Source organism: Podarcis cretensis (genome assembly GCF_951804945.1).
Source record: "Podarcis cretensis genome assembly, chromosome: 14".
Classification (NCBI taxonomy): Eukaryota; Metazoa; Chordata; class Lepidosauria; order Squamata; family Lacertidae; genus Podarcis; species Podarcis cretensis.
Genome location: NC_137183.1, coordinates 47,765,262 through 47,791,657, shown reverse-complemented (window position 1 = coordinate 47,791,657; position 26,396 = coordinate 47,765,262). Strand labels below are relative to the sequence as shown.

The 26,396-nt window shown below is 46.4% G+C and overlaps 1 protein-coding gene across 2 annotated transcripts in view; it reads right to left on the bottom strand.

Annotated features, from left to right (window-relative positions):
* The window catches only part of GRIN2A (glutamate ionotropic receptor NMDA type subunit 2A), a 240,411-nt gene that overhangs the window by 65,188 nt on the left and 148,827 nt on the right, over positions 1-26,396 (bottom strand). For both annotated transcript variants that reach the window (XM_079953670.1, XM_079953669.1), the window contains exons 5-7: positions 6,317-6,431; positions 1,814-2,019; positions 10-178 (exon numbers count right to left, since the gene is read on the bottom strand). In XM_079953670.1, the coding sequence (XP_079809796.1) occupies positions 10-178; positions 1,814-2,019; positions 6,317-6,431 (490 nt within the window). The remainder of the gene's footprint in view (positions 1-9; positions 179-1,813; positions 2,020-6,316; positions 6,432-26,396) is intronic.

Here is a 26,396-nt window from a genome sequence, read left to right as displayed (position 1 = left end):
ATAACTTACTTCCCCAATCATTCCGTTCCACTCGTTGTTGATCTTCTTCCCATGCTTGCCATTGGTCACCAGGTAGAGGTCGTAGGTGAACTTGATGGCTTTGGAGAGCTTCTTCAGGATGTCAATGCAGAAGCCCTTGCAACATTTCTTCACGTTCTTTCCTTCCTTGGTGATGTTGCTGATGAGGCAAGCAAACAAACGCTAACTAACTAAGAAACCCAAAGAGACCTCTTGGCTTTTAAAGGGGGTAGGCAAACACTTGGGTTCGGAGGGCAGGTTTGTGCATGAGTATTTCTAGTCAGGATGTCTATGCAAAACCTTCATGTTCAGGGGCAGTGTATCTCAATATCAATTGCACAGGGAAATAAGAGGAAATGCCTGCTGGCTGCATGTGCTGCTTTGGGCATTCAGGAAGTCATCACCTGGGTGTGGAAGAGGATGTTGAGCTAGAAACACCTGCATCTTGATCCAGCACAGCTCTTCTTACATTTTCCGTCATGATAATCAAATGACCTAATAACTAGTCATGTCCATTAATTATTCTGAGCAAAACCTAACTGAACACCACCCTATATGTATCAATATTATATTATTATATGGGTATTATAAACAGATAGCTTCCCGAGTTTCCTAAAACAGTGGCCCAGATCCAAGACCTACCTCTGACTCACAACTCACCATATGGAACCCATATGATTTAAACTTAATAATGTACATTATGAATCCCAAAATGGCAATTCATAGAGTAGCACGCCTTACTGTTACTACGAAATGAAAAGCAGTGGCCGTTACACTGGAAGGCTGAGAAGCTGTTGAAAAGCAGTGCTTTTTGCAATATGGGATAAATCTAGAAAGCCCCAGGAATAAACTAGGAAGTGACCTAATAATAATAATAATATTTATTTATTTATTTATTTATTTATTTATTTATTTATTTATACCCCACCCATCTGGCTTAGTTTCCCCAGCCACTCTGGGTGGCTCCCAATCGAGTATTAAAAACAATACAGCATTAAACAGGGCTGCCTTCAGATGTCTTTTAAAGATAAGATAGCTGCTTATTTCCTTCACATCTGATGGGAGGGCGTTCCACAGGGCGGGCGCCACTACCGAGAAGGCCCTCTGCCTGGTTCCCTGTAACTTCTCGCAGTGAGGGAACTGCCAGAAGGCCCTCGGAGCTGGACCTCAGTGTACGGGCTGAACGATGGGGGTGGAGACGCTCCTTCAGGTATACAGTGCCCTTGCTCCATACAGAGTTCTCTCAACAGAGGCACAGATATAGGAAGGTGGGGCATGTGGTTGGCCAGAAACATGCACCTTGTTCTAAATTGTCTCATGGCTTTCTCCAGCCACATTGCAACACTCATGGAAATGGATGAAAAGCACCTCCATCAGAAGAATGCATCTTAGTCCAGACACGCGTGGAACGTTCCTTTCGTCTGGTCAGCCTAAGCCAGAATCCAACATGGCAGCAACAGCATTTCTGCAACCCATCTGTTGTGGCCTCTCCTAAAATGCTCAGTGTTCAGTGTCATCCACAGCTTTCTGGGAAGCATATTCCACATACGTGGTGCCACCTCTGACAACAGGTAGATTTTGAGGGGGGATGGGGCTTGGATTCAGCGGCCAATTGAGGCCAGAAGCAGCTTGGCTGTGGAATTGGAGATCAGAAAGCTAAGATCTAACCCACTGGCCTTCACACTTAAAGCCTTCACCCTTTGGCTTTTCAACACCTGTACAGGGGCGGGGACACTTCTCTGCAGAAAACCCTTTGAGGATGGGGGTCATGGGGGTCAGGAAATCCCAGACTTACTTAATGATGACAAACTTCCGGCAGGGCACTGTGTTCTTCACACAGGTCTCAGTCAAAGGGTCCATGTCCTCCACGATGACAAAAGGGGCTTCTTCCAACGTGACGATGCTCAGGTGGTTGTTGTCCGGCTCGCTGTCATTGAAGGAATTAAACCTGGGCCACACCGAATGCTTATGCAGAAGCGTTTTGTTCTCCCATTTCCCCACCTGCAATGGGGAGACGTGAACATGGCTCAGAGGCGGTTGATCTCAGCATGAGCAAAGCTGCCCATTTCAGCTTATATCATTTTTCCCCAGTCTTGAGGGCAGCTTGCCCAGTTTCCTCAACGGTCTGCAGATTTATTTTTTTATAAGCAGCTTGCATTGATGTTCAATGCATACCCACTGTTGCTTTTGGTCTGCAAACAACACGTAATCAATTACCTCTCACTGCCCACATTTGCATTGTGTTTCCTTTGCACTGGAATAAATGGGGTAAAATAACATATAATGGCAATGCGATTCTTGGAATTTAGCCAGCCTTACCTGGAGATGCTGGGGATCAAACCTAGGACCTTCTGCATGCAAAACAGATGTTCTACTCCTGAGCTGGGACGCAGGTGGCACTGTGGGTTAAACCACAGAGCCTAGGACTTGCTGATCAGAAGGTTGGCGGTTCGAATCCCCACGACGGGGTGAGCTCCTGTTGCTCAGTCCCTGCTCCTGCCAACCTAGCAGTTCAAAAGCACGTCAAAGTGCAAGTAGATAAATAGGTACCACTCCGGCGGGAAGTTAAATGGCATTTCCGTGCGCTGCTCTGGTTCGCCAGAAGCAGCTTAGTCATGCTGGCCACATGACCCGGAAGCTGTACGCCGGCTCTCTTGGCCAATAAAGCGAGATGAGCACCGCAACCCCAGAGTTGGCCATGACTGGGCCTTTACCTTTACCCCTGAGCTACAGCCCTTGTCCCTACTGTGCAGCTGCCTCATATCTTCTTCAGAAGCACCTGAAGCTGGGTGGTAGGTCAGCTGCTTTGAATGCAGGAGGCCAAAGATTCTATTCCCAGAATCCCAGTTTTAAAAGAATTTGGTAGCAGGGGGATGAGAAATATTCTGAGACCCTGGAGGATTTCCAGCGGTCAAAGCAGACAATACTGGGCTAAATACTCTGTAACAGAAGGCTTCATGTATACTCCTGATGAGATACAGAGGACTGTCAAAGGCTCCCTGTCCCCTCTTTGCCCAGGCTGCCCCACTAAATCCCCACTGAACCACCAGAATTAATTGCAGAAAAGAGAGAAAAGGCAAACTCTTAAAGCAGGTTTTTGCTGGCTGGTCATCTGAAGGAACAGAGGGAGGCTGAATATAAAACTAAAAAGGAATGAGACTCCTCAAGGATGCCACACAATGCAAAGCTGCTAATCAGTCCTTGGGAATGAATATTGTCCTTTATTGCACAATAAAAGATATTCATAGATCCTTCCACTCCGGGAGCGTGGGCGCTAATTCTCAAAAGAGCATTTAAAGTCTTGGCTGAGAAAGATGATGGATGCTTTGGCGAGGGGGTGTCCATTTCCCCTGCTATTTTGAAATGGAAGGAACAATTATCAGAAGCAGAACAGTTTTGAGGAAGACAACAGTATATTGTTAATCAGGTTAACACAATGGGCTGGGGATGAGGCAGGCCAGTGGCAGTGTACGAGGGAAAACCTGATGAGACAGTTGCCTTCAGGGACCCAAATGAGTGATCTTAAAGGAGGCACTCTGCTATATTGAGGTGGGGGGTGCAGAGCCAGTGGTATTGTAGTGGTTAGAGTGTTGAACTGGGCGGACCTGGGAGACAAGGGTTCAAATCCCCTACTGAGCCACAAAGGCCACTGGGTGACCCTGGGCTAGTTGTTGATTCTCCTAGCTAGCGCCAACACAGTTCATGGAAGACAATCTAAGGACAATAGCCAACGCAGGTAACCAATTCTACACTGCCATAGATGATAGCGATTCACACAATATACTTAAAGCACAATGATACCACTTTAAATGAGTCGTGGCTTCCCCCAAAGAATTCTGGGAGCTGCAGTTTGTTAGGGGTGCTGAGAGTTGGTAGGAGACCCCCTATCTCCCTCAAGGAGCTTTAATTCCTAAAACAGTTTAACAATCAATCCCTTTTCCCAGGGAACTCTGGGAACTGTAGTGCCTTGAGGGGAAGATGTTATTTTTGCTCATTCTCTTATGCAATCTCACTGGAGATCTAACCTTACAAAGAAATGGTCTCAGACCCCTTCTCCACCATGCCTAATTTTTATAAACCCCTATCTTGTGTCTACCACCACCCCATGCCCAAACTAAGACATACCCAAACATTTAGCCCCAGGGTAGACAACACAATGCTCTCCAGATGTTCTTGAACTCCAGCTCCCATCAGCCTCGGTCAGCATGGCTAGTGATCAAGGGATGATGGGATATGTAGTCCAACAACCTCTGAGAGCTACTCCCAATTTTGGTTTGCCTTTCAAGGAAGTTCGAGCTCTCAATCCATTTGCCATTTGCTTCACCTTTTCTAGCTGCCGAGCTGACTGCAGGGGATATCGGCCACAGCCCCCTGATGCCTATTGTCAGGGCCAGCCCAACAAATCCGTCCAGGTCCTTTGCTCCCCCTTGTTATTTTGGCTCAGTCTTTGTTCAACTCGCTGCACATTTCCCCGCGCTCGTCTAATGGGCATCGTAAGCAACCGTGTGTCCTTGACGATCATCCGTTTCTTTCCTTTCTCTCTCTCCAGCATTCTTAAACATAACTGCTATTATGCACCAAGAATCATGATTACCATGAATTAATGCACGCCGGCTTTAATTGCTGCCCATATGGAGAATCGCACCATTCTCTCAAAGTTAAAATGGCCCTTGAGCAGCACAGTAAAAGGTTTTTGGGAGCATGTGACTCTGGCAAAGAATTATACAGTAAATGGTATATAGAAATGATTGAATGTGACCAGCAACACTCTGCTTCATCTCTCTCTCTCTCTCTCTCTCTCTCTCTCTCCACGTTTAGTTACAGATGAGATTAATAAGGACGCCAGCTTTTTACAGATGGGACTGCCGCGCTGCAACAGTGAATTAATTGAGAGCTAAATTGAGTTAAAATCCAAGCCTTTCCGTGTCATTTGGAACCATCCTCAAATCAAATCCCAGGGCTACCTTTCTTCTCTTTTTTTGGAGAGAGAGGAAGACGAAGGGACCAGCTACATCTTACATGTCTTCCTATATGCATAGAAATGTAGGGTGTCGTCACATTCTGCGGTTTGCATGGAGTGTATGTTGTAACTCTGAGAATGCCTCTTGCTTGTCTGGATAGCAAGAACACAGCTGACATTACAAAGGTAACATTTGCAATTGTTCTTCTGCTGTCTCCAGCCCTATCTGCCAGACAGTGCCACCCATTAAACTGGTTGCAAGTAAGAAGGCAATGAGGTGAGTGCTGGCTGATCACTGTGGTGCTCCATTGACCCAAAAGGACAATTCTCCACTGCAAACCCAATTATTATTATTATTATTATTATTATTATTATTATTATTATTATACCCCACCCATCTGGCTGGGTTTCCCCAACCACTCTGGGCAGCTTACAGCATATATCGAAACATAACAAAACATCAAACATTAAAAACCTCCCAACACAGGGCTCCCTTCAGATGTCTTCTGTCTCCTCTGTACCTCCCTCTTAAAGGTAAAGGACCCCGACCATTAGGTCCAGTCGTGACCAACTCTGGGGTTGCAGCGCTCATCTCGCTTTATTGGCCGAGGGAGCCGGCATACAGCTTCCGGGTCATGTGGCCAGCATGACTAAGCCGCTTCTGGTGAACCAGCGCAGCACACGGAAACACTGTTTACCTTCCTGCCGGAGCAGTACCTATTTATCTACATGCACTTTGACGTGCTTTCGAACTGCTAGGTGGGCAGGAGCAGGGACCGAGCAATGGGAGCTCACCATGTCATGGGCATTTGAACTGCTGACCTTCTGATCGGCAAGTCCTAGGCTCTGTGGTTTAACCCACAGCGCCACCCGCTTCCTGTGCCTCCCTCTTAGCATCTGCCTAATGGTAGGCTCAGCTTTGTACCTCCAAGGTGTCAGCCAGGGGTCTTTTCCTGCTACATGGTCCATTTAACTGGAGGTGGGTGGTTTCTGCTCTGCCACTGAGCTAGGGTCCCCTCCCTAGCCACATAGCCGGTTGCACCAAGAAATACCTTCTTTCTGTAGTTTTATGAATATGCGAGCCATGAAGCCTATGTTCTACCTCCACTGTCAGGTGGGCCACTGGCATGATCCATCAGGGCTTGTCTTACATTCCTATGCATTGGAAAATACCGAGGGCAGGGAAAGACGCCAATATGCAGAAGGCAACGGCAAGGCACAAAGCAAATAGTGCATGCTCTGTGCTCCGTGCATGAAATTCAAAAGCTATTTTAAGAAATGGAACCGTGGAATTGTTTCTGCTTCTCTTTCGTGAGCCCCAAGGCAGCCCTGCCTTACCTTCTCCCACGACCGGGTTTGATTTAGCACAATGACCACCAGTCTGGGGTGCGCCTGGTAGCCGTCTTCGGTGAAGGATAAATCCCTGCCTTCCCAGGTCACATTCATCATAAACCTAGAGAGAAAGGAAACGTTCAAAGGGAAATTAATGAGCTGTCCAACGGTTAATGAGCAAGCTAATTCAGTCATTGGATTAGCTCCGACGAAACATGCACCATAAATCCTCTCTTTGCTCTAAAACCCCTCTTTTTGGGGGGCTGAAACCCAATCCGCCATGTACGCGCTGGGGAATTAGTCCCATTAAGATTGGCGGTGCTTAATTCCTCTGTAAGTGTGGTTTTGCAGCCAAAGCCTGCAGGGCTAAAGGGACCAAGAGGCTGTTCCTTTGAAGTGGCAGCCAAGCCATTATGCAGATGTGCCCAATTCTGCAAAACGCGGGCCATTTCTTATCCCGCCACATAATAAGTTAGACTATGAGAGATGAGCCAGTATGAATGGTCTGGAGAGCATCCACTGCTTCTGCTGGGCTGCTGCAAAGTCCCTGCACTAGCCAGGACAGGGGAGTGTCTCAGACAGAGAGCATATTCGAGAAGATCATCCCCTCACCCCTTCACAATATCTGTGGGACCTTCAGAAAAGGAGTGGCCAAATTGTGGCCAGATTGAAAATATCATTTATCGCTGGACCTGCAAGGAAAAGTACAGCAGTGAGCAGATGTGCAAGACGATGCACAATTAATTTAACAGTCCATGCGGCGCACATCCAGGATTTCAATCTGCGTTCTGCCCCGAAGAGAGAGATGCCTGTGCTTTTGAAAAGGGGTCGTGATAGTAAACGAAGCCTGTTGCAAATAATAACGCACCTAAAGCACACAATAATGATTCTGATAAAAACCTGCATCTGTGATTTTGCAGCTAAGTGCCACTGGGAGTGTGATACCGTGATACAGAAAGGGAGAAATGGTTGTGACAGTAAAAAGACGGGCTTTATTCATTTGAGCCAAGCATCCGTTAACCTATGCTGCAGTTGCGCTTGTTTACCCAGTGGGATCTGAAGAGAATTTATTACCTGTTTAGATCTTGAGCTGGCTTTTCCATAAACCCCAGCACAGCTTACAAATGTCAAAGGCATCGCTCATTCAAAGATTTTGTAGCAAAATGCGAAAGAACACAATTCAACAACCTATAACTGTAACAACAGCAGAGTAGAGGCAATTTCAGAAGGCTTCGGGCCACTAAACATTGAACAAGGAAGTTTCAAATGCCAAGCAGAGAGAGAAAGAGAGAGGGGACGCTAGATGGATTCTTCCACAGTTTTGTCCCACCACCAAAAAGTCTCTGCCTCTGGTACCCAAACAATATATCTCTACTGGTGATGGGATGCAGAGACAGGCAGAGACGTGACTGTGGAGCCCAGGGCTGGTTCATAGGGGAGGTGGTGATTCAGAATACATCCTCATCCTTGATTGTTCAGGCCAATAGTACTGGGACTTTGCATCATACTTGCAAACAAATACGCAATGAATGAAGATGCCTAAAGCTCCCCATGGCTCGATCCAGTTGTGTGGCTCCACTCAACGCTCCAGTGTGTGCATTTTGGACCAGTTGCTGTTTCCTTTTCTTTTTTAAAAAATAGTATTTATTCAAATTTTAAAGATTACAAAGATACAAAAAATAAAAGGACAAAAAAAAGAAAAATAAAAAACAGAAAAAATACAAACAATTGATAAAAAAACAGATCAAACTTTTACATAACTTTCTTTCCTTTGCTTATTTCCTTGACCTCCTCACACCTCCCTTTTTTGTATTCTAGTTCAATTAGATGTTTCAGCAAATCCTTTCCAGCCTTGTTTTTATCCTAATAATTTATCTTAATATACTGTAATTCTCGTCTTTCACCAATTAAAAAATTAATTTTAACCTAGTCCTTTATATCATTTCTGCTAAAACCACATTACTTCATTCCAACAACCTTCTAACATTCCTTAATTTTGCAATGTTTCTGTAGATAAACTTTAAATTTTTTCCAATCTTCTTCCACCAACTCTTCACCTTGGTTTCGGATTCTGCCAGTCATTTCCGCCAGTTCCATATAGTCCATCACTTTCATCTGTCATTCTTCCCGGGTGGGTAAATCTTGTGTCGTCCTGCTGTTTCCAAACTGCCTTTAACTACAGTTCCACCTAGGTCTCCTGACAACAAGACTGGGAAACCTTTTTGCTGCTTCAGGAGGTCTTTGCATGTGATGTTCTTGGGGGGTCAAATGTCGGTGGTGGGAACGGACAGAGGCTCTGCTGCCACCTACTGTTGGCCTCCCAGCCTTCCACACAAGTCCAGTTGCAATGAATACCAGCCGCCCCTGCAATTCTTCCCAGTCCCCTTCTAGGGCTCATGGAATTAGTTTCATGGATCACAGATCTGAACCAGCAAGAAAAAGGGGCTGTTAATTTTAGTTTATTCTAATATCTTTTTAGGCAATCTTTCATTTCATTATTTCTTGAAATCTCATTCATAACACTTTCCAGAGCCTTTCTTGAAATATGCTGCAAGGTATATGATACAGGAAAGCTGCTTCTTTGTTGATTCCAGAGATTCAGCCATTCCTCCTGCGAACAAAGCTTTGGTTCAACTACACAGCAAATCGGAAATGTGTTCAAGCACAGGCTAAGCTGAAATATCAACCAAATCCCACATCGGACAGCCACCTTGCAGGCTATAGCAGGGCTAGCTTAGAAGAAAGCAAGGCCCCATCTGCATTATACATTTGAAGCAGTATCATGCCACTTTAAGTGATCATGGCTCCCCCCACCCCCACAAAAATGGAATCCTGGGAAGTGTCATTTATTAATGGTGCTGGGAGTTGTTAACAGGCAAAACTCAGCAACTTTAAAATAATGCACATCCCTATGTCATTATGGTCTGGCTCAGGCATATGCATAAGTCGTTGGTTCTTGGGAGCATCAACTTGCACGTATGAATGAGGCCAGCAAAAACAAAAGAACCTGGCCCATTACCAAAGAGCAGGAGAGCAATTTCTCAAGCCTGGAAAGCTATTAAGTCCATGTTCGGTTTTATGCTAGTAATAGATTGTTCCAATCATGTTTTGCCTAGCTCTGTAGCAACTGGGAAAATGGATTTGCTGGGTTATGATCGGCAGAAACAGCACACTGTACCCAGGATAAATCTTTACAGATGTTATCAAATAATGTAGTGTTGGTTCTAAGTCTTCGACGCTGGTGGGAGATTTCTAGAATGCTGTTTATGAACATTTAAACCAAACAGCTTTTTTCCCCTCAACCACCAGGCCTTCTGGATTATGATTATGAGAACAAGAGAAGATCCCATCTAGTCCAACATCCTGTTTTCACAGTGGTCCACCAGATTCCTCTATGGGAAGTCTGCAAGCAGGCGTACATCCCCTCTCAGCCTCTTGGCTCTTCATCTCATCTCTCACCCAGGTGCCCAACAAAACTCACACATCACACCCCCCCCCCCAAATCTCACTCCCTGGAACCTGCTGACGTCATCCTAGTCTCTCACTGCTTTTATGTGTAGGCACCCAACTGGATGGAGCTTCCTCAACCTTCTCATTCAGCACTACCCATCATAAGAAGAGCTCTGCTGGATCAGACCACTGGCCCATCTAGTGTAGCATCCTGTTCTTACAGCAGCAGGAGAGCAGATGGCGCTGTGGTCTAAACCACTGAGCCTCTTGGGCTTGCTGATCAGAAGGTCGGCAGTTTGAATCCTCATGACAGGGTGAGCTCCCGTTGTTCTGTCCCAGCTCCTGCCAACCTAGCAGTTGGAAAGCACACCAGTGCAAGTATATAAATAGGTACCGCTCTGGCGGGAAGGTAAATGGCGTTTCCGTGCGCTGCTCTGGTTTCAGTCATGGTGTCCTGTTGCTCCAGAAGTGGTTTAGTCCTGCTGGCCACATGACCCGGAAATCTGTCTGTGGACAAACGCCAGCTCCCTCGGCCTGAAAGCGAGATGAGCACCACAACCCAGGACTTAACCATCCAGGGATCCTCTACCTTTTACCCTTACATCTCACAGAAGCCAACCCCCCAGGGTCCCTTCCAACTCTACAATTTTATGATCCTATGAATCTGTTGGAAACCCACAAACACGAGACCACTCTCCCATACATTCCAACATTTATCTGATGAAAATAGGGGTGTCCAATTCCATCATAATAATTCTATTATTTATACTCCAGCCACCTGACTGGCTTGTCCCAGTCACTCTGGGAGGCTTCCAACATATATGAAAACATAATAAAACATTAAATATTTAAGAATTCCCTATACAGGACTGCCTTCAGATGCCTTTTAAAGGTTGAATATAGTCCTTGGCTCAGGAGTCACATAACACTATATCCTTCAACATTTCTCTGATGAAAATCAGGATGTCCTAAGGAAAAGTGGGATATTCTGGGATCAAATCAGAAACTGGGACTGCTTCTGTAAATCCGAGGCTGTCCCTGGAAAATAGGGACACTTGGAGAGTCTGCTTTCCCCTCCTGCAGCCTCCAACATCTGGCATTCAGCTATACTCAACACACACTGTTCCTCGCTTCACCAGGTTCAGTTTGGTGGGTTTTCTGGCTGATCCAAAAGATGGCAAATAGCACATCCTTTCACACACAGTTCTTTCCCTGGCCTCCACACACATTTCCCGTTCCAGCTGCTTTCTCAGCATACCTCAGAAATGCACATTGTTTCTCTCTTCCAGGAGAGCTTCAACCAGCCCACGAGAGATCACAATATTTTTTTAAAAAAATTAGTCATTGGCAGAGGCGCTTTAGAACAAAACTTCTGAACCACAATGCCATCAGTCAGTCAGTGAAAGAGCTATTAGTTATCACAAAAAATGCAGACTTTAGGAGCAATCCTGTGTACGAGAAGCTGACATAAACCAGGCTGGTGTAAAGTTAAAATGGATCTAGACCTTGTTCTGCTATTTCCACTCTGCCTAAGCCTGGCAGGGGAGGGAAACAAGCCTTTAAAATAGTGGTCTGTGCCAGGTTTCCAGGTCACATGGCTGAGACGAATGGTTTGGGATTTAGCACGGGCACACATCTTCAGCAGTGTTATAAAAATTCTAAGGTCTCAAATGCAGAATAAATATTCATAAATGCACATATATCTAAATATATGAACCGTGTGTCGGAAATAGTATGGGAGAGCAATCCTGAAGCCACTTTGACTCTCCCAATGACCTCAAATATTCCTCTGCAGTAAGGGAGGAAAATGGGGAAAGCCTTCCCACTGTCGTTTTGCTTGCAAATCCTGTCTTTAGGCTGCATTTGTGTATGAATAGAGTGAGCCTGTGACCTGGATTCAGGAACTAAAGCAGGCATAGTGGGCCCTCCAGATGTTTTGGGACTACAACTTCCATCATCCCTAGCTAACAGGACCAGTGGTCAGGGATGATGGGAATTGTAGTCCCAAACATCTGGAGGGTTGAGTTTGCCTGTGCCTGAACTAAAGTATTAACCATCACAAAAGAATGGCCAGATTGCCCAGGTAATGAAATCAGTGACCATTATCAGGTATCCTGGCAGGCAGGATTTCAGCTGTAGACCGCCTCCTCTGCTGTAGACCGCCTCCTTCTGTGATGTATGTATGATGTTCTTGGCAGGTTGTCTTGGGCTACGGTGTGGGCAATTTCAAAAGTCTATATAAGGGCTTGTGCACCATTGTTCTGGGTTCTATACTCCCTCCTGCGTGTGGTGAGTGGGGGCTCTGTTGCAACAGTTAACAAAGATCAGGCTTACTAGCTGCTTTGCTTCTCAATATTCTCTGGTTGGCCTCTGTTATTTTCTCCTACCGATAGGGAACCCACTTATGGACTCTATACGGGCTCTTGGATATGCCATAAGGGAAAAGGAGCACTTTCCCCCCTCTTATAACAGCAGAGTTCACACCAACTGAGCCAGGAATCAGACGGCTCAGCCCAGTAGTGCCAACTTCTGGAAAAGATTGTGGGCACCCAACACAACGTCCTGACATTATACCCTTGATGCTGCAATGAGCCGGGAGGGGGACATCACAGCCCCAGAGGCCGGTGGGGCCCATCCTCCCCCTCCCCATGCAGAGGAAAGGAAAGACCGGGGACACCGCCCCCGCCAGCCAGAGGCGGCAGCAGCAGGAGGAGTTTCTGACTACTTAGCCACAGTGGCGTAGCGTAGGGGGTGCAGGGGGGGCCGGCCGCACTGGGCGCAACATCTGGGGGGCGCGCTCGCCGCCTCTGGAGTCGCCGAAGAGCCTCGGGCACAGGCTGTAGCAGAGCCCCATGTCTCGCGGAACCGACGAGCTGTGCGCACGTCCGGGCTGAAGGCGTCCGGCAGGCAGCAGTTCTCAGCGCTCGCCGTGGTCCCCGTGCGTCAGAGGGCGTGCCAGGCAGCCCCTCCTCACAGCCCCGCTGCTGCCGCTGCTGCTGCAGCTGCTGGGCCATGTTGCATTTTCCTCGCCTCTCTGCCCTCCTCCTCCGGGCAAGCATCGTCGTTTGGGCGGTAGCACCAGCGGCAACTCGCCTCAGATCACCTGACACGGACCCGCCGCCGCCGCCGTGGCTACCTTACCGTAAATACCCCAGCCCAGGCAGCAGCAAGAAGAAGCTGGCAGCGGCGGCAGGTTAGGGGTTAGGGGCGCAAATTACTTGCCTTGCCCCGGGTGCTGACAACCCACGCTACGCCGCTGCTTAGCCACACTGCACTTCACTCCAGTATTGGCATCCTCTTCCTCCTCCTGTTGAACCACTGGCTGGGGGCTGCTTCTCCATCCCTCCCCCATGTGGCAGGAGGAGGAGTGAGCAGGTACCAAAGCCATTTCGTGCCCGGCGCCATGTTCCCCCTCCTCCACCCTCTGAACATTGGAAGTACCTGTCCCACTAAGAAAAAGCATTGGGGAATGATATCATTATACATTATATCTGTTGCAGATATAATGGGGGGAATGGATTGTAAATAAATGAATACAAAATACCTGTTACTTAAGAGAAGTGTTGAAGCCGCAAAGAGATAGAGGGAAGTCAAACTAATATAGCAGAGATTCAAACTACCGGTAGTTTTCCAGAGCAGAAAGAAAGTGACAAGAAAGAAAGAAAGAAAGAAAGAAAGGAAGGAAGGAAGGAAGGAAGGAAGGAAGGAAGGAAGGAAGGAAAATGCATTTCTTTCTGAGAACCTGGTGTATAGAATATTTAAATTAGTGTTTGTATCCTTTGAACAATTTTGTGTACTCGACAAATTCTTTTTTGCATTTCCCCCTCTCTTTTCTATTTATTTTCTTTTTATATTTTTAACTCTTTCTTTTTCTTTGTATTTTTAGGTATCTGGATGCAATGTTCAACTGATTTCTTTTTGTAAATTTTTTTTAAAATGCAATAAAGATTTTTAAAAAGCATTGGGAAATGATATATAATGAATTGAAAAAAAAGTTTAAGATAACAGAAGTTTTTTTATCAGGAATCATAGGTGCAGAACTACCAAAAGAAAAGAAACGTCTGTTTATGTATGCTACAACAGCAGCACGGATGCTCTTAGCCCATGGATGGAAAGCAGATAAAGTACCAACCAGAGAAGAACCGCAGACCAAGTTGATGGATTATGCCGAAATGGCAAGAATGACGGGAAAGATGAGAAATCAGGAAGACCAAATATTTGTGAAAGAATGGAATAACTTTATAATATATTTGAGAGACCACCGTAAACAGATGAGATCATTAGCAGGAATACAATGACACTTATAAAGTAACACAAATTTTGGAAACTATGGATGCTTATTAGACAGATTACAGTAAAAGATCCAGAAATGAAAGATTGACTTGGAACCCAGGGAGGGAAGGAGGGAGGTCCGAAGGTTTGAGGAACCTTTTGTTTTAGTTTTATTTTTTAATGGTTATTGTTGTTGTTTAGTCATTTAGTCGTGTCCGACTCTCCATGGCCCCATGGACCAGAGTATGCCAGGCACTTCTGTCTTCCACTGCCTCCCGCAGTTTGGTCAAACTCATGCTGGTAGCTTTGAGAACACTGTCCAACCATCTCGTCCTCTGTCGTCCCCTTCTCCTTGTGCCCTCCATCTTTCCCAGCACCAGGGTCTTTTCCAGGGAGTCTTCTCTTCTCATGAGGTGTCCAAAGTGTTGGAACCTCAGCTTCAGGATCTGTCCTTCCAGTGAGCACTCAGGGCTGATTTCCTTCAGAATAGATAGGTTCGATCTTCTTGCAGTCCATGGGACTCTCAATAGTCTCCTCCAGTACCATAATTCAAAACCATATAATGGTTATATATGTTATGCATTAACATTATAAAAAACCAAATGAACAAAATTTTGAAAAAGAAAGAAAGAAAAAGCATTGGGGCCCCCAAACTGCCTCAGCCCCATGGAGTTGGTGCCTATGGCTCAGCCATAGATCTGTTCCAGCTGGACTTCCAACCCTAGCGTTCTCCCCACAGTCAAGCAGAAATATACAGTACATTTTAGCACAGAGGATTTCCAGAGTGTTCACCCCATTCTGTGTGAAATGGTTTTGCTTGATCTGTGTGCTGCTAAGGCAAGCACAGAAAGCGTACCTGGGATATATTTATCTCTATCAACCAAGAAGTAACAGATTCCCTCCCTACTGTGAAAAGAAAGAAAGAAACTGTCTCAAGAACCTCTTAAAGGCGGAGGGGGAAAAAATCCCTACCCCCAGAGGAATGATACAGGCAACACTACAATATGTAGGGAACAATATATTCCAACCCCTCTCTGTCCACAAATGCATCAATGACAATTTGCAGGCATTCTAGCAAATCTCACCTCTAAATATGCTATGGGCATGGGCTGAAATCTCAAAGCAGTCAGTGTGTTCCTCTTTCTGTCAATAGATTTAAAGATAAAATGAACTGGAAGACCATAATCAGATGTAACAGGACAATAAAACGGCGAGAATTGCAAAAAGTTTGAATATAACATCTAGTTAACCAAAGGTCTATATCCCTGTAACTTTATTTCGCAGCTGTATGAGTAGCAGCCTCAGTGGCACCAGGAAGAAGTCTGTAATTGATTATGCATTTATTTATTTTAATGAAAGAACTGCTTTCCCAGATCAAATCAAAACCAAAGGAACATTGAAAGACGCTTTAGTGGGTCAGACTACTGGGTCATCTGGCTCAATATTGCCTGCACAGACTGGCAGTGGCCTGCCAGGATTTCAGTTAAATGTCTCTTCCAGTACTCCCTGGAGATACTGGGAATTGAAACTAGGACCTTCTGCGTGCAAAGCAGATGCTCTACAGGTGAGCCTTGGTCCTTCTCTTAATCCACAATCCATTCCATCTTCCCATCTATTTCAGCATCCTGTTCTCACAATTGCCAGCTGGATGTTTCCAAGAAACCAGCAAGGACGATGTAAGCACAATAGCACTCTTTCGCTCATGATCTCAGCAACTAGGACCCTCGTACCTACGGGACCGCCTCTCCTGGTATGCCTCGCAGAGGACCTTAAGGTCCACAAATAACAACACTTTGGAGGTCCCAAGCCGCAAGGTGGTTAGAGTGGTCTCAACTAGGGCCAGGGCCTTTTCAGTACTTTTCAGTACTTCAGATGTCTTCTAAAGGTTGTACAGTTACTTATCTCCTTAGCTCAGGGGTCGCATAACTCCATAGCCTGCAACATTTGTCCAAAGAAAACAGGGACATCCTACCATACCCTCCAACATTTATCCGATGGAAACAGAGAGATTCTGGAATCAGATCAGAAACTGGGATGCTAGGAGGGTCTAAGACTGACCAAGCTAAATGCTGTCAAGTCACTAAAATAATAGCAGATTTGAATTCCACACACCCCAAAATAAGACCCCTCAATGAAGAAATTTGCAAAAATTAAGTTTCACATCCTAAAATGACCTGCCCTAATTGCAGCAGATCCCAGCTTCAACCTCTGCAATTAGGGGCAAAGCTCAGTGGCAGAGCATTTCATGTTATAGAGAAGGCCCCAGACACAATTCTTGGCATCTCCAGGTAAATTTTGGCTTGTCTGCCATTTGCAACCAGGAATTCCCACTGTGCAGGCCAGGGACAGAGACATGGGTGGCGCTGTGGGTTAAACCACGGAGCCTAGGGCTTGCCGATCAGAAGGTCAGCGGTTCGAATCCCCACGACGGGGTGAGCTCCAGTTGCTCAGTCCCTACTCCTGCCAACCTAGCAGTTCAAAAGCATGTCAAAGTGCAAGTAGATAAATAGGGAAGGTAAACGGCATTTTCGTGCCCTGCTCTGGTTTGCCAGAAGCGGCTTAGTCATGCTAGCCACATGACCCGGAAGCTGTACGCTGGCTCCCTCGGCCAATAAAGCGAGATGAGCACCACAACCCCAGAGTTGGCCACAACTGGACCTAATGGTCAGGGGTCCCTTTACCTTTCTTTACCTAGGCCAGGGACATAGAATCTGTGGCCCTCCAGATGTTGTTGGAGTCCAACTCCCATCAGCCCCAGCCAGAATGGCCCAACAGTCAGAGATTATGGGAGTTGTAATATAGCAGCACTTGGCGTTTCCACCCTGCTTAGCTCTGACAATACTGATCTAGCTGAACGGACTCGATAAAACGCCGCTTCCTACAACCCTCTGAACTTCCTATTGCTTTGTTCCCCCGTGTTAACATTTGGATTTGACACCAAACAAACCAGAGCCTGCCCTGGAGAGGGATGTTAGAGAACCAGGTCCAATCGTTGAAAAGAAACTTTTCCATATAAACTCTTAATGGGATTATTAAAAACGTGTGCGATTTCAACGGCGATTCAGAAAAGCAACGGAGACACCTTGTGGCCAGTTACGGTAATACAATAAAAATGATTAGCAGGAACAAGTGGCTGTTTGCAGACCATCAAGAGCCTATGTTGAAAGCAAACCAAACAGGCCACTCTGTGCACGTCAGTGTGGAAATGTGGAAAATTTCCTCCGAAGCAGGGAGACCAGAAATGGTCTGAGACTTTCTACCCAGTTTGCAAACATACGACTCAAACAGATGCAGGAATTGCCGTTACATCTTCTGATGAGCTAAAACAAGGGTGGGAGATTTTTCAGGTCCTGGTTCATGGAGAACCTTCTGGGGTCTGGTGGGACCAGAGGCAAAAGTGGAAGGACCCACAGATGGGACTTTTAACTTCCTACACTCCAGAGTGTTTTCTACACACATACACCTAATAATAATGAATTACCCCGCCCAACTGGCTGGGTTTCCCCAGCCGCTTTGGGCGGCTCCCAACAAAATATTAAAAGCACAACAAAACATCTAACATTAAGAACTTCCCGATTCAGGGCTGCCTTCAGATGTCTTCCAAAAGTCAAATAGTTGTTTATTTCCTTGACATGTGGTAGGAGGGTATTCCACAGAGTGGGTGCCACCACCGAGAAGGCCCTCTGCCTGGTTCCCTGTAACTTTGCTTCTCACAGTGAGGGAACCACCAGGAGGCCCTCGGAGCTGGACCTCAGTGTCCGGGCTGAACAATGGGAGTGAAGATGCTCCTTCAGGTATACTGGGCTTTAAAGGTCAGCACCAACACTTTGAATTTTGCTCAGAAACATACTGGGAGCCAATGTAGGTCCTCCAGGACTGGTTGTTATATGGTCTTGGCGGCCACTCCCCGTCACCAGTCTAGCTGCCGCATTCTGGATGAGTTGTAGTTTCCGGGTCACCTTCAAAGGTAGCCCCACGTAAAGCGCATTGCAGTAGTCCAAGCGGGAGATAACTAGAGCATGCACCACTCTGGCGAGACAGTCTGCAGGCAGGTAGGGTCTCAGCCTGCGTACCAGATGGAGCTGGTAGACAACTGCTCTGGACACAGAATTGACCTGCACCTCCATGGACAGCTGTGAGTCCAAAATGACTTCCAGGCAATCAAGCAACCAGGATGACTTAGTATTGACTTTACAGGAGCTGACGTTTCCATTCCCAAAAAGTTTATTGATTTGAGTTTCTACTGAAATGAGGCTGCATTTTAATGTTGTATTTTAATCTTGTTTTATAGTTGTATTTTTTGTGGGACGCAGGTGGCGCTGTGGGTTAAAGCCTCAGCGCCTAGGGCTTGCCGATCGAAAGGTCGGCGGTTCGAATCCCTGCGGCGGGGTGCGCTCCCGCTGCTCGGTCCCAGCGCCTGCCAACCTAGCAGTTCGAAAGCACCTCCGGGTGCAAGTAGATAAATAGGGACCGCTTACCAGCGGGAAGGTAAACGGCGTTTCCGTGTGCGGCTCTGGCTCGCCAGAGCAGCGATGTCACGCTGGCCACGTGACCCGGAAGTGTCTCTGGACAGCGCTGGCCCCTGGCCTCTTAAGTGAGATGGGCGCACAACCCCAGAGTCTGTCAAGACTGGCCCGTACGGGCAGGGGTACCTTTACCTTTACCTTTATAGTTGTATTTTAATCAATTGTTTTATACTTGGTGTTAGCCTCTCTGAGCCCGGACTCGGCTGGAGAGGGCAGGGTATAAATAAAATTTATTATTATTATTATTATTATTATTATTATTATTATTATTCCAGCATCCTGTTCTCACAGTGGCCGACCAGATGCCTATGGAAAACCTGCTAGGAGGACCTGCTCACAAGAGCAACTCTCCCCTCCTGAAGTTCTTAGTAACTTGTATTCAAAAGCATTACTGCCCACAACTGCAGAGGCAGAGCAGAGCCATCATGGCCAGTAGCCATTGGTAGCCTTCTCCTTCCATGAATTTGCCAAGTCCTCTTTTAAAGCCACCCAAGTCCGGAGCTCTCACTGCCTCTGCAGGTGTGCACTCCAAAAGTTTGCTCTGCACTGCACAAATAAAGGTAAAGGTAAAGGGACCCCTGTTCATTAGGTCCAGTCATGACCGACTCTGGGGTTGCGGTGCACATCTTGTTTTATTGGCCGAGGGAGCCAGCGTACAGCTTCCGGGTTATGTGGCCAGCATGACAAAGCCGCTTCTGGCGAACCAGAGCAGCACACGGAAACGCCATTTACCTTCCCTCCAGAGTGGTACCTATTTATCTACTTGCACTTTGACGTGCTTTCGACCTGCTAGGTTGGCAGGAGCAAGGACCGAGCAACGGGAGCTCACCCCGTCGTGGGGATTCGAACCGCTGACCTTCTGATCAGCAAGTCCTAGGCTGTGTGGTTTGACCCACAGTGCCACCCACATCCCTATACTGCACGAATATATGCTTTCTTTTACCTCTCCAACATTCAGCTCCACTTGGTGTCCCTGGGTTCTAGTGTTATGAGAGATGGGGAGGCAAACATTCCTCTATCGTTTCCTCCATGCCATGTATACTTTTGTAAACTCCGATCGCGCTCCCTCTTACTCACCCTTTCTTTCTAAAATAAGAAACCTCAGAGCCGCAGCCTTCCTCCCTAGAGGGGGGTGCTCATGGCTGCTCTCCCCTCCCGAGGTTTTATGCAGCCAGTATTCACAAGTGCACTGCCTCCGACAGTGGAGGTAGAACACAGTGATTGGGGTTAGTAGCCACTGAGTGCCCCTTATCAAACCTTTCCATTCTGAAGGAAATCAGCACTGAGTGCTCACTGGAAAGACAGGTCCTGAAGCTGAGACTCCAATACTTTGGCCACCTCATGAGAAGAGAAGACTCCCTGGAAAAGACCCTGATGTTGGTAAAGATTGAGGGCACAAGGAGAAGGGGACGACAGAGGACGAGATGGTTGGACAGTGTTCTCTAAGCTACCAGCATGAGTTTGACAGGCAGTGGAAGACAGGAGTGCCTGGCGTGCTCTGGTCCATGGGGTCACGAAGAGTCGGAAACGACTAAACAACAACAACAACAAGCCACTGAGTGAACAAATCTGTAACACGAACTGCTCCTTTAACTCACTCATAACCAGATTTTTAAAAAGTCACAAGTGGAGCCTTTGAAATGCCTTCTCTCATTATGCCATTTCCCCCATCCCTGACATATGTATTGACTTCTGCAGTGCAAAATAACAAACAACAACAACAACTTGTAAGGCAGCCTTGAAAACACAATGCTGGGGAAAGAAGCCACACACAATTAAGTCTGCTTCCTGCATTGGCAGAGTATGCAAGCATTTTGATGGATGAACTGTTGTTGCTGCTGTTGTTTTAAGTGTAATCGGAGATCTCCATTAACGGATAGTCATCAACATCCACCTTGTAATAGCCGCCACCTCTAGTAACTGTAAACTCTGCATGCAGCCCCGGATGACAGCCAAGGGCAGAAGATTTGGGGCCCAGCTCTTTTTGTACTCAAAACTAGGCCTTAACATCCTGGTCTGCTCCTGCTCTCTGGCTAATGATTGGTCTCACCGTGGGATTGTTTAGACCTGGTGGAAGCCAACATCATAGACTGGTTGGACACAGAGGAATGGTGGAAGGAACCAGCTGGGGAACTACCAAGGGAAGAAGGCTCAGTGCCCAGGGAGTGGTGGTGAGACGACAATGAGTGGTCAGAGGGAAAAGAGAGGAAATCGTGTCCTCCCTAAAAGAGGGCATGTGTTGTGGTGAGACCTGGAGACTGACCTCCTGTGTTGTGGGTGGGTAAGATTGGCTAGCCACAACACCCGATTGGTAGGTCCTTTGATGTTGGGTTTAATCTGGCCAATGGGGCACAGTCCAAACGGATATACCCATGTACGTGACCCAGATCTTCCTCTTTCGGCTCGTGCATTCAGAACAACCACCGACCTCTCCCTATTTTTAGGGCTTCGCGCTTGACCTTGCTATGCCGTCGTGTGTTGTCTGTCGTTGGGACAGGGGCATGGCAGGAATTTTCCCCACTTGGCTGATTGGCTGTTGCCGTTTGGGTTTCGCCTGCCGCATAGCAAAACATCACAACTTGTAAGGTTGCGGATAGGCTCTGGTTCAGGTGATAGGGATGGGGGAACGCTCTCGCCATCCCTATGTGAAGGGTATTCCGTTAAAGGAATCCAGGGACTCAACTGGTTTGGTCAACCCCCGAGAGGGGGTTGTGCCTGTGCCTGAGTCCATGGGGGCATCTGGGTGGTGAACATAGTCTGTGCCCGGCTTTTTGCCTACCCAGGTGTTCACCCTTGGCTGACCTAGGCTGGAACCCTGGGTCAGCGCTGCCTGCAAGGGTGCAGGGAGCTAGTCGAACCAGACCCTATGCAACCACTCATTTTCTGTAATCAATAAAGTTGTGGCCTAAATTCTGCCCAAAACCAAAACTAAAATTTGAGTCAAATGTGAATTTATTTAGGGGGGAGATATCTGAGTCTGAACACACAAAGACTTGGAAGAGGAGATGTTGGAAGCTGGAGAGGTGACAGGGCTTAGTGAGTGCAGAGAGTCTATGGCACAGAGAAGTTCAGAATCAGGGGCAGAAACTGGACTTGTAAAAGGGTAAAAGGGTATTGGGAAATGATCCATTTTTCCCCCATAATGAATTTAAAAAATGTTTAAAAGTACTTTCCCCAAAAAAACCCCAGAGTTCTTTCTTTGGGGGATAATTCAGACTGAAATTTCCAAGTGTCAAAAAGGGTTATTTATGTATGCCACTACTGTGGCCCGTGTTTTGCTAGCCCAAAAAATGGAAAACGAGCGAGATCCCAGTCAAAGTATGGCAACTTAAGTTGACAGAATATGCACAGCTTGCAGACTTAACATATAGAATAAAAGAACAAGAAGAACATACATTTAGAGAAGATTGGAAAACATTTCTTGAATATATGGGAAATAACTGTGTACAGCTGAAAAGGCTGGCAGCATTAAAATAAATCCAACAGTGTAAATAAGTTTTGATGGGTGGAATAATGGAATGCAGAATGGTACAGTTTTTGTAAAATATGCAGGGATATAAGATATACAAAATGAACCACAGAAAGAGAAGAAGGGAAGTTGCTGATATTTTAAGGATGTTAAAACAAGCACTTTAACTGGGATGTGGGATCGGACTCGCAAAGCAGCGGGAGGCTGGCAGAGGCAGCGCAAGGAGCAAAATGCGCCCTGGGGAAAAATGCACCCAGGGAAATGGCCCTCCCTCACCCCACCAATGCTATACCTCTGGCCCAGAAGCAGAGATGGATCAGGTTGGTGAAGAGTCATGGGTGTTTTCTGCAGTGATAAGCTCCTCTCCGCCTTGTCTGAGAGCTGGTTTTCATGGAGGAAGATTACCGGGAATGAGGTGCTCTGCTCATTAAGCCTGACACACAACCAAGTCTATGGAGATCGTGTTTTTGCTAATCAAGACTCAACTCCATCTTTGAACTGCCTTCACCCTTAGGGACTGCCAGCTCAGAAGAATGGGAGCAGCCAGGGAGGCTGCTTCCATCCTCCAGTATCCACTGCCTGTGGCAGATGCCTGACTCTGGATCATGGTGGCGCTGGCCCTGTGAACGTGGTATGGAGCTATTGGAGAGTACAGTGGACACTTGGGTTGCAAACATGATCCTTGCAGGATCACGTCCATAACCCAAAAAAATGTAACCTGAAGCGTCTGTAACCTGAGGTATGACTATAGTGTTATTAGTTTGGGGAAATCATCCTGGGTCTAAGTTTGCTTAGAATGTAATTGAAGAGGTTGCTAAGCCAGCCCAACCAGTTTCTTTGTTAAAGTAATGGCTTTGGCTAAGTGTTGCGATTTATCATCTCCAAAAAGGTTGCCATACAGACAAATGAGTGGATCTTTCCCCAACTAACTTGGTTGGGTGCCACATTATTCCAGGGTGTAGAACAATAAGCTAAGGGGACCTTTTGTATAGGAGAAGCTGCGAGAAAGAGATGGGCTGGTGCTGTAAGCTGGGGGCACAGGGCCACGCTGTGCCCTGGCCTGGGCTCAAGCCTTCCTGGGAGACCTAATGGGGAAGCAAGATCTGTTCGGGTGTTGATGCTGTGAGCCCCTCTACCCTATGCTCAGGTTGTAGATATGTGTGTAAATAAAACCACACATCCTAAAGACATCTCCACTGACCTTCATTCCAAGGAACCAGACCCTCAGGAGATGCTGGCATCCCCGGAGTCTCTCACCTCTTGGGGATTGGGTTGGGTTGTGTATAACACCAGTATTGAAATACTTAATTGTCACTTGTACAACTTGTATACAGTGAGATTACACCCCCCCACTCAGCTCTCTCAGTCTTAATTCCCCTCGTTTACTGACGCACACCCACCAAACCCGACAGTCAGTTGCCCTGTTGTTATCTTTTCATTCAGCAGCCTAACAGACCACGGATTGAAGCTGTTCTGTACCCTGTTGGTGCGACTAATCATGCTTCTATATCTTCTGCCTGAGGGCAGGAGATCAAGAAAGTGCCGGCCAGGGTGTGAATCATCCTTGAGAATTTTCCTCACTCTCCTGAGGCAACGTTCTTCTGCTATTTCATCCAGCGGATTCACGGGACAGCCCATAATATCTTGTGCTGTATTCACCACCCTCTGTAGGCACTTCCTATCAGTTGATGTCAAACCAGCGTACCACACCATGCTGCAGTATGAAAGGACACTTTCTATTGTTGACCGGTAGAAGGAGATCATCAAATGTTGATTGACACCATTCATTCACAGAACTCTGAGGAGTTAGAGTCTCTGTTGGGCTTTCTTAACCACCTGGGCTGTATTTATTTTCCAAGCAAGGTCTTCACTGAGATAAACTCCTAGAAATTTAAAGGAAGAGACTCTCTCCACACAGCCCTCCCCATGTACAGCGGGGCTAGTTCTCCTCTCTTCCTCCAAAAGTCCAACACCATCTCCTTTGTCTTGCTGATATTAAGGTGCAAGTTGTTCCCTAGGCACCATGTATATATTTTTTGGACCTCCCCTCTATACGCTGATTCGTCTCCACCTGTTATTAAACCCATTATGGTGGTGTCATCTGCAAACTTAATAACTGCAGTAGACGGGTCAGATGATACACAATCGTATGTATACAATGAGTACAGGTAGGGACTTAGCACAGATCCCTGTGGTGTGCCAGTGCTGATTTTCAAGGAATTAGATGTTATATGTCCAATCCTCGCTGTTTGTGTTCAATCTATCAGAAAGTCTTTAATCCAGTCGCAGATGGTAGAAGAAAGGTTCATGTCACTCAGCTTTTTAATGAGGAGGTCCGGAAGGATGGTATGTATGCAAACAGGGCGTCATAATGTCACTGTTGATTTACTCTTCGTGGCATTGCCTTGAAAACGGAGGCTGGGTATATGTGGCCCTCTAGACCTCATGAAATTGCCCTCAGGGGTCTCCTCATCATCAGCACTCCTCCACACCTTTCCTGAACACTCTTGCTTGCCTGGAACATGTCCCTGCTCTGTAATGCTTCTTGCTTGCCTGGATGAAGAAATGTGTATGCATGCATATACCGGTATATACCGTATTTTTCGCTCCATAAGACACATTTTTTTCTTCCTAAAAAGTAAAGGGGAAAGTCTGTGCGTCTTATGGAGCGAATGTGTGGTCCCTGGACCCGAATTGCCCAGGGTCAAAAAGCAGATCATGCTTTTTTTTTTTTTTTTTTTTTTGAAAGAGGGAAGTGGGTGTTGAAACAAAGCCGCTGATCAGCAAGCAGTCGGGAGGGAGATAAGGGATGCTAGCAATAAAGGAGGATGCCTGGGAGGGCGGAGGTGAAGACAGAAAACTTGCAAAGGGGGGGAACAGGAAGACTAAAGCAATAAGGAGAGACATTAGAAGAAAAAGAGGAACAAAAAACTGCTCCAGCTAAGGAAAAAACACTAAGGCAAACAAGAGGGAAGGGAGTGTTGAAAGGAAACAGCTGATCGGTGGGATCGGAAGAGAAATAAGGGATGCTAGGAGGCTGCCTGGGAGGGGAGAGGTAAAAGCCCATGGATCCTCAGGATTTTTGATTGGGTCACCCCAAATTCACCATCAGATCACATGTCTGTGGCCACAGCATGAACCACAAAAATCATACATCCACTGTTTCGTTCAGAATAATTTTTTTCTTGTTTTCCTCCTCTAAAAACTAGGTGCGTCTTATGGTCAGGTGCGTCATATGGAGTGAAAAATACGGTATCTAGAACTCTCTGGCTTTTACTGTGTGAAATGGCCACACCTACTTTTCCCTCTGGCTCTGCCAGCTACTGGCATGGGGGCGGGGAAGAGGCAGGAGGGTTCCACATGTGCCCATCTCAGACCCCCTGATCTGTCCCAATGCTTCCGGAATACGCAACATCAACCTTTTTAAGCATTATAGTTTGGGGTTTTTTTAAAAAGGGGGGGGGGAGAAAAAAGGAAGCAAAATATTTGCAAGTGGCGTTGCGAGCCAACTCCGGCAGGTAAGCCCATCGAAAGGCAGCCATGCGTGAAATGAGAGTTGCTCTAATTAAGATCTCGGTCCCAGCTCAACCAAATTATTTAAGGTGCAAGGGATTAAAGTCATTAATGAAATGTGGTCCGTATCAAAGCTATCTTGGGCGCGATCAGTAATGCAAGGCCTGTGGAAACAGAGGCATACTCAGATGGCTTTAGCAAAGGGTGAGAGTTCCTCCAGAGTCCATTTCCTAGCTTCATCCTGTGAAACCACTGGATGTGTTTGAATGAGTGTCATTAGGAAGGATGGCGAGAGTTATTCATTTTTCTTCCAAACTGGCACTGCCTTATTCCAACTTTATCCAACAGGAGAAGCCTATCTCATGGAACGGTGATGGTGGAATCTTAAGGTGCAATGTTTTATTTCTCAAAGGGAAATAAAAATTTTACAAGCCAGCTCCTCTGGCTTGATCTAACAGGATAGGCAATGAGAAAACGAGTGCATTTAGAAATTAAGTTTGCTCTTCTCCTGTTGGAACAGCAAAGAACAGGATTCAGCAAACCGATATTCATAGTTTGGGGGAAGCCAAACATCTTAAAATAAGTTATGATCCAGGAGCATAGATTAAGGTGTTTAATAATAGGAAGAACAAAATGTATTGTAGCGATACGATGATGTATGTTATACTGGGGAGCAGTAGGATATTGCAGTTTTTTTGATTAGGTGAATATTTATGGATATGTTTCTACAGGAGCTGAAAGTCTATGTAAATGTGACTTATTTGTGGTTATATAGTGCATTTATCGTTATTATATAAATAGGGAAAGAAATCGGGTATAACATTTTACAGCATTTATGTAATAATAAATAATTTTT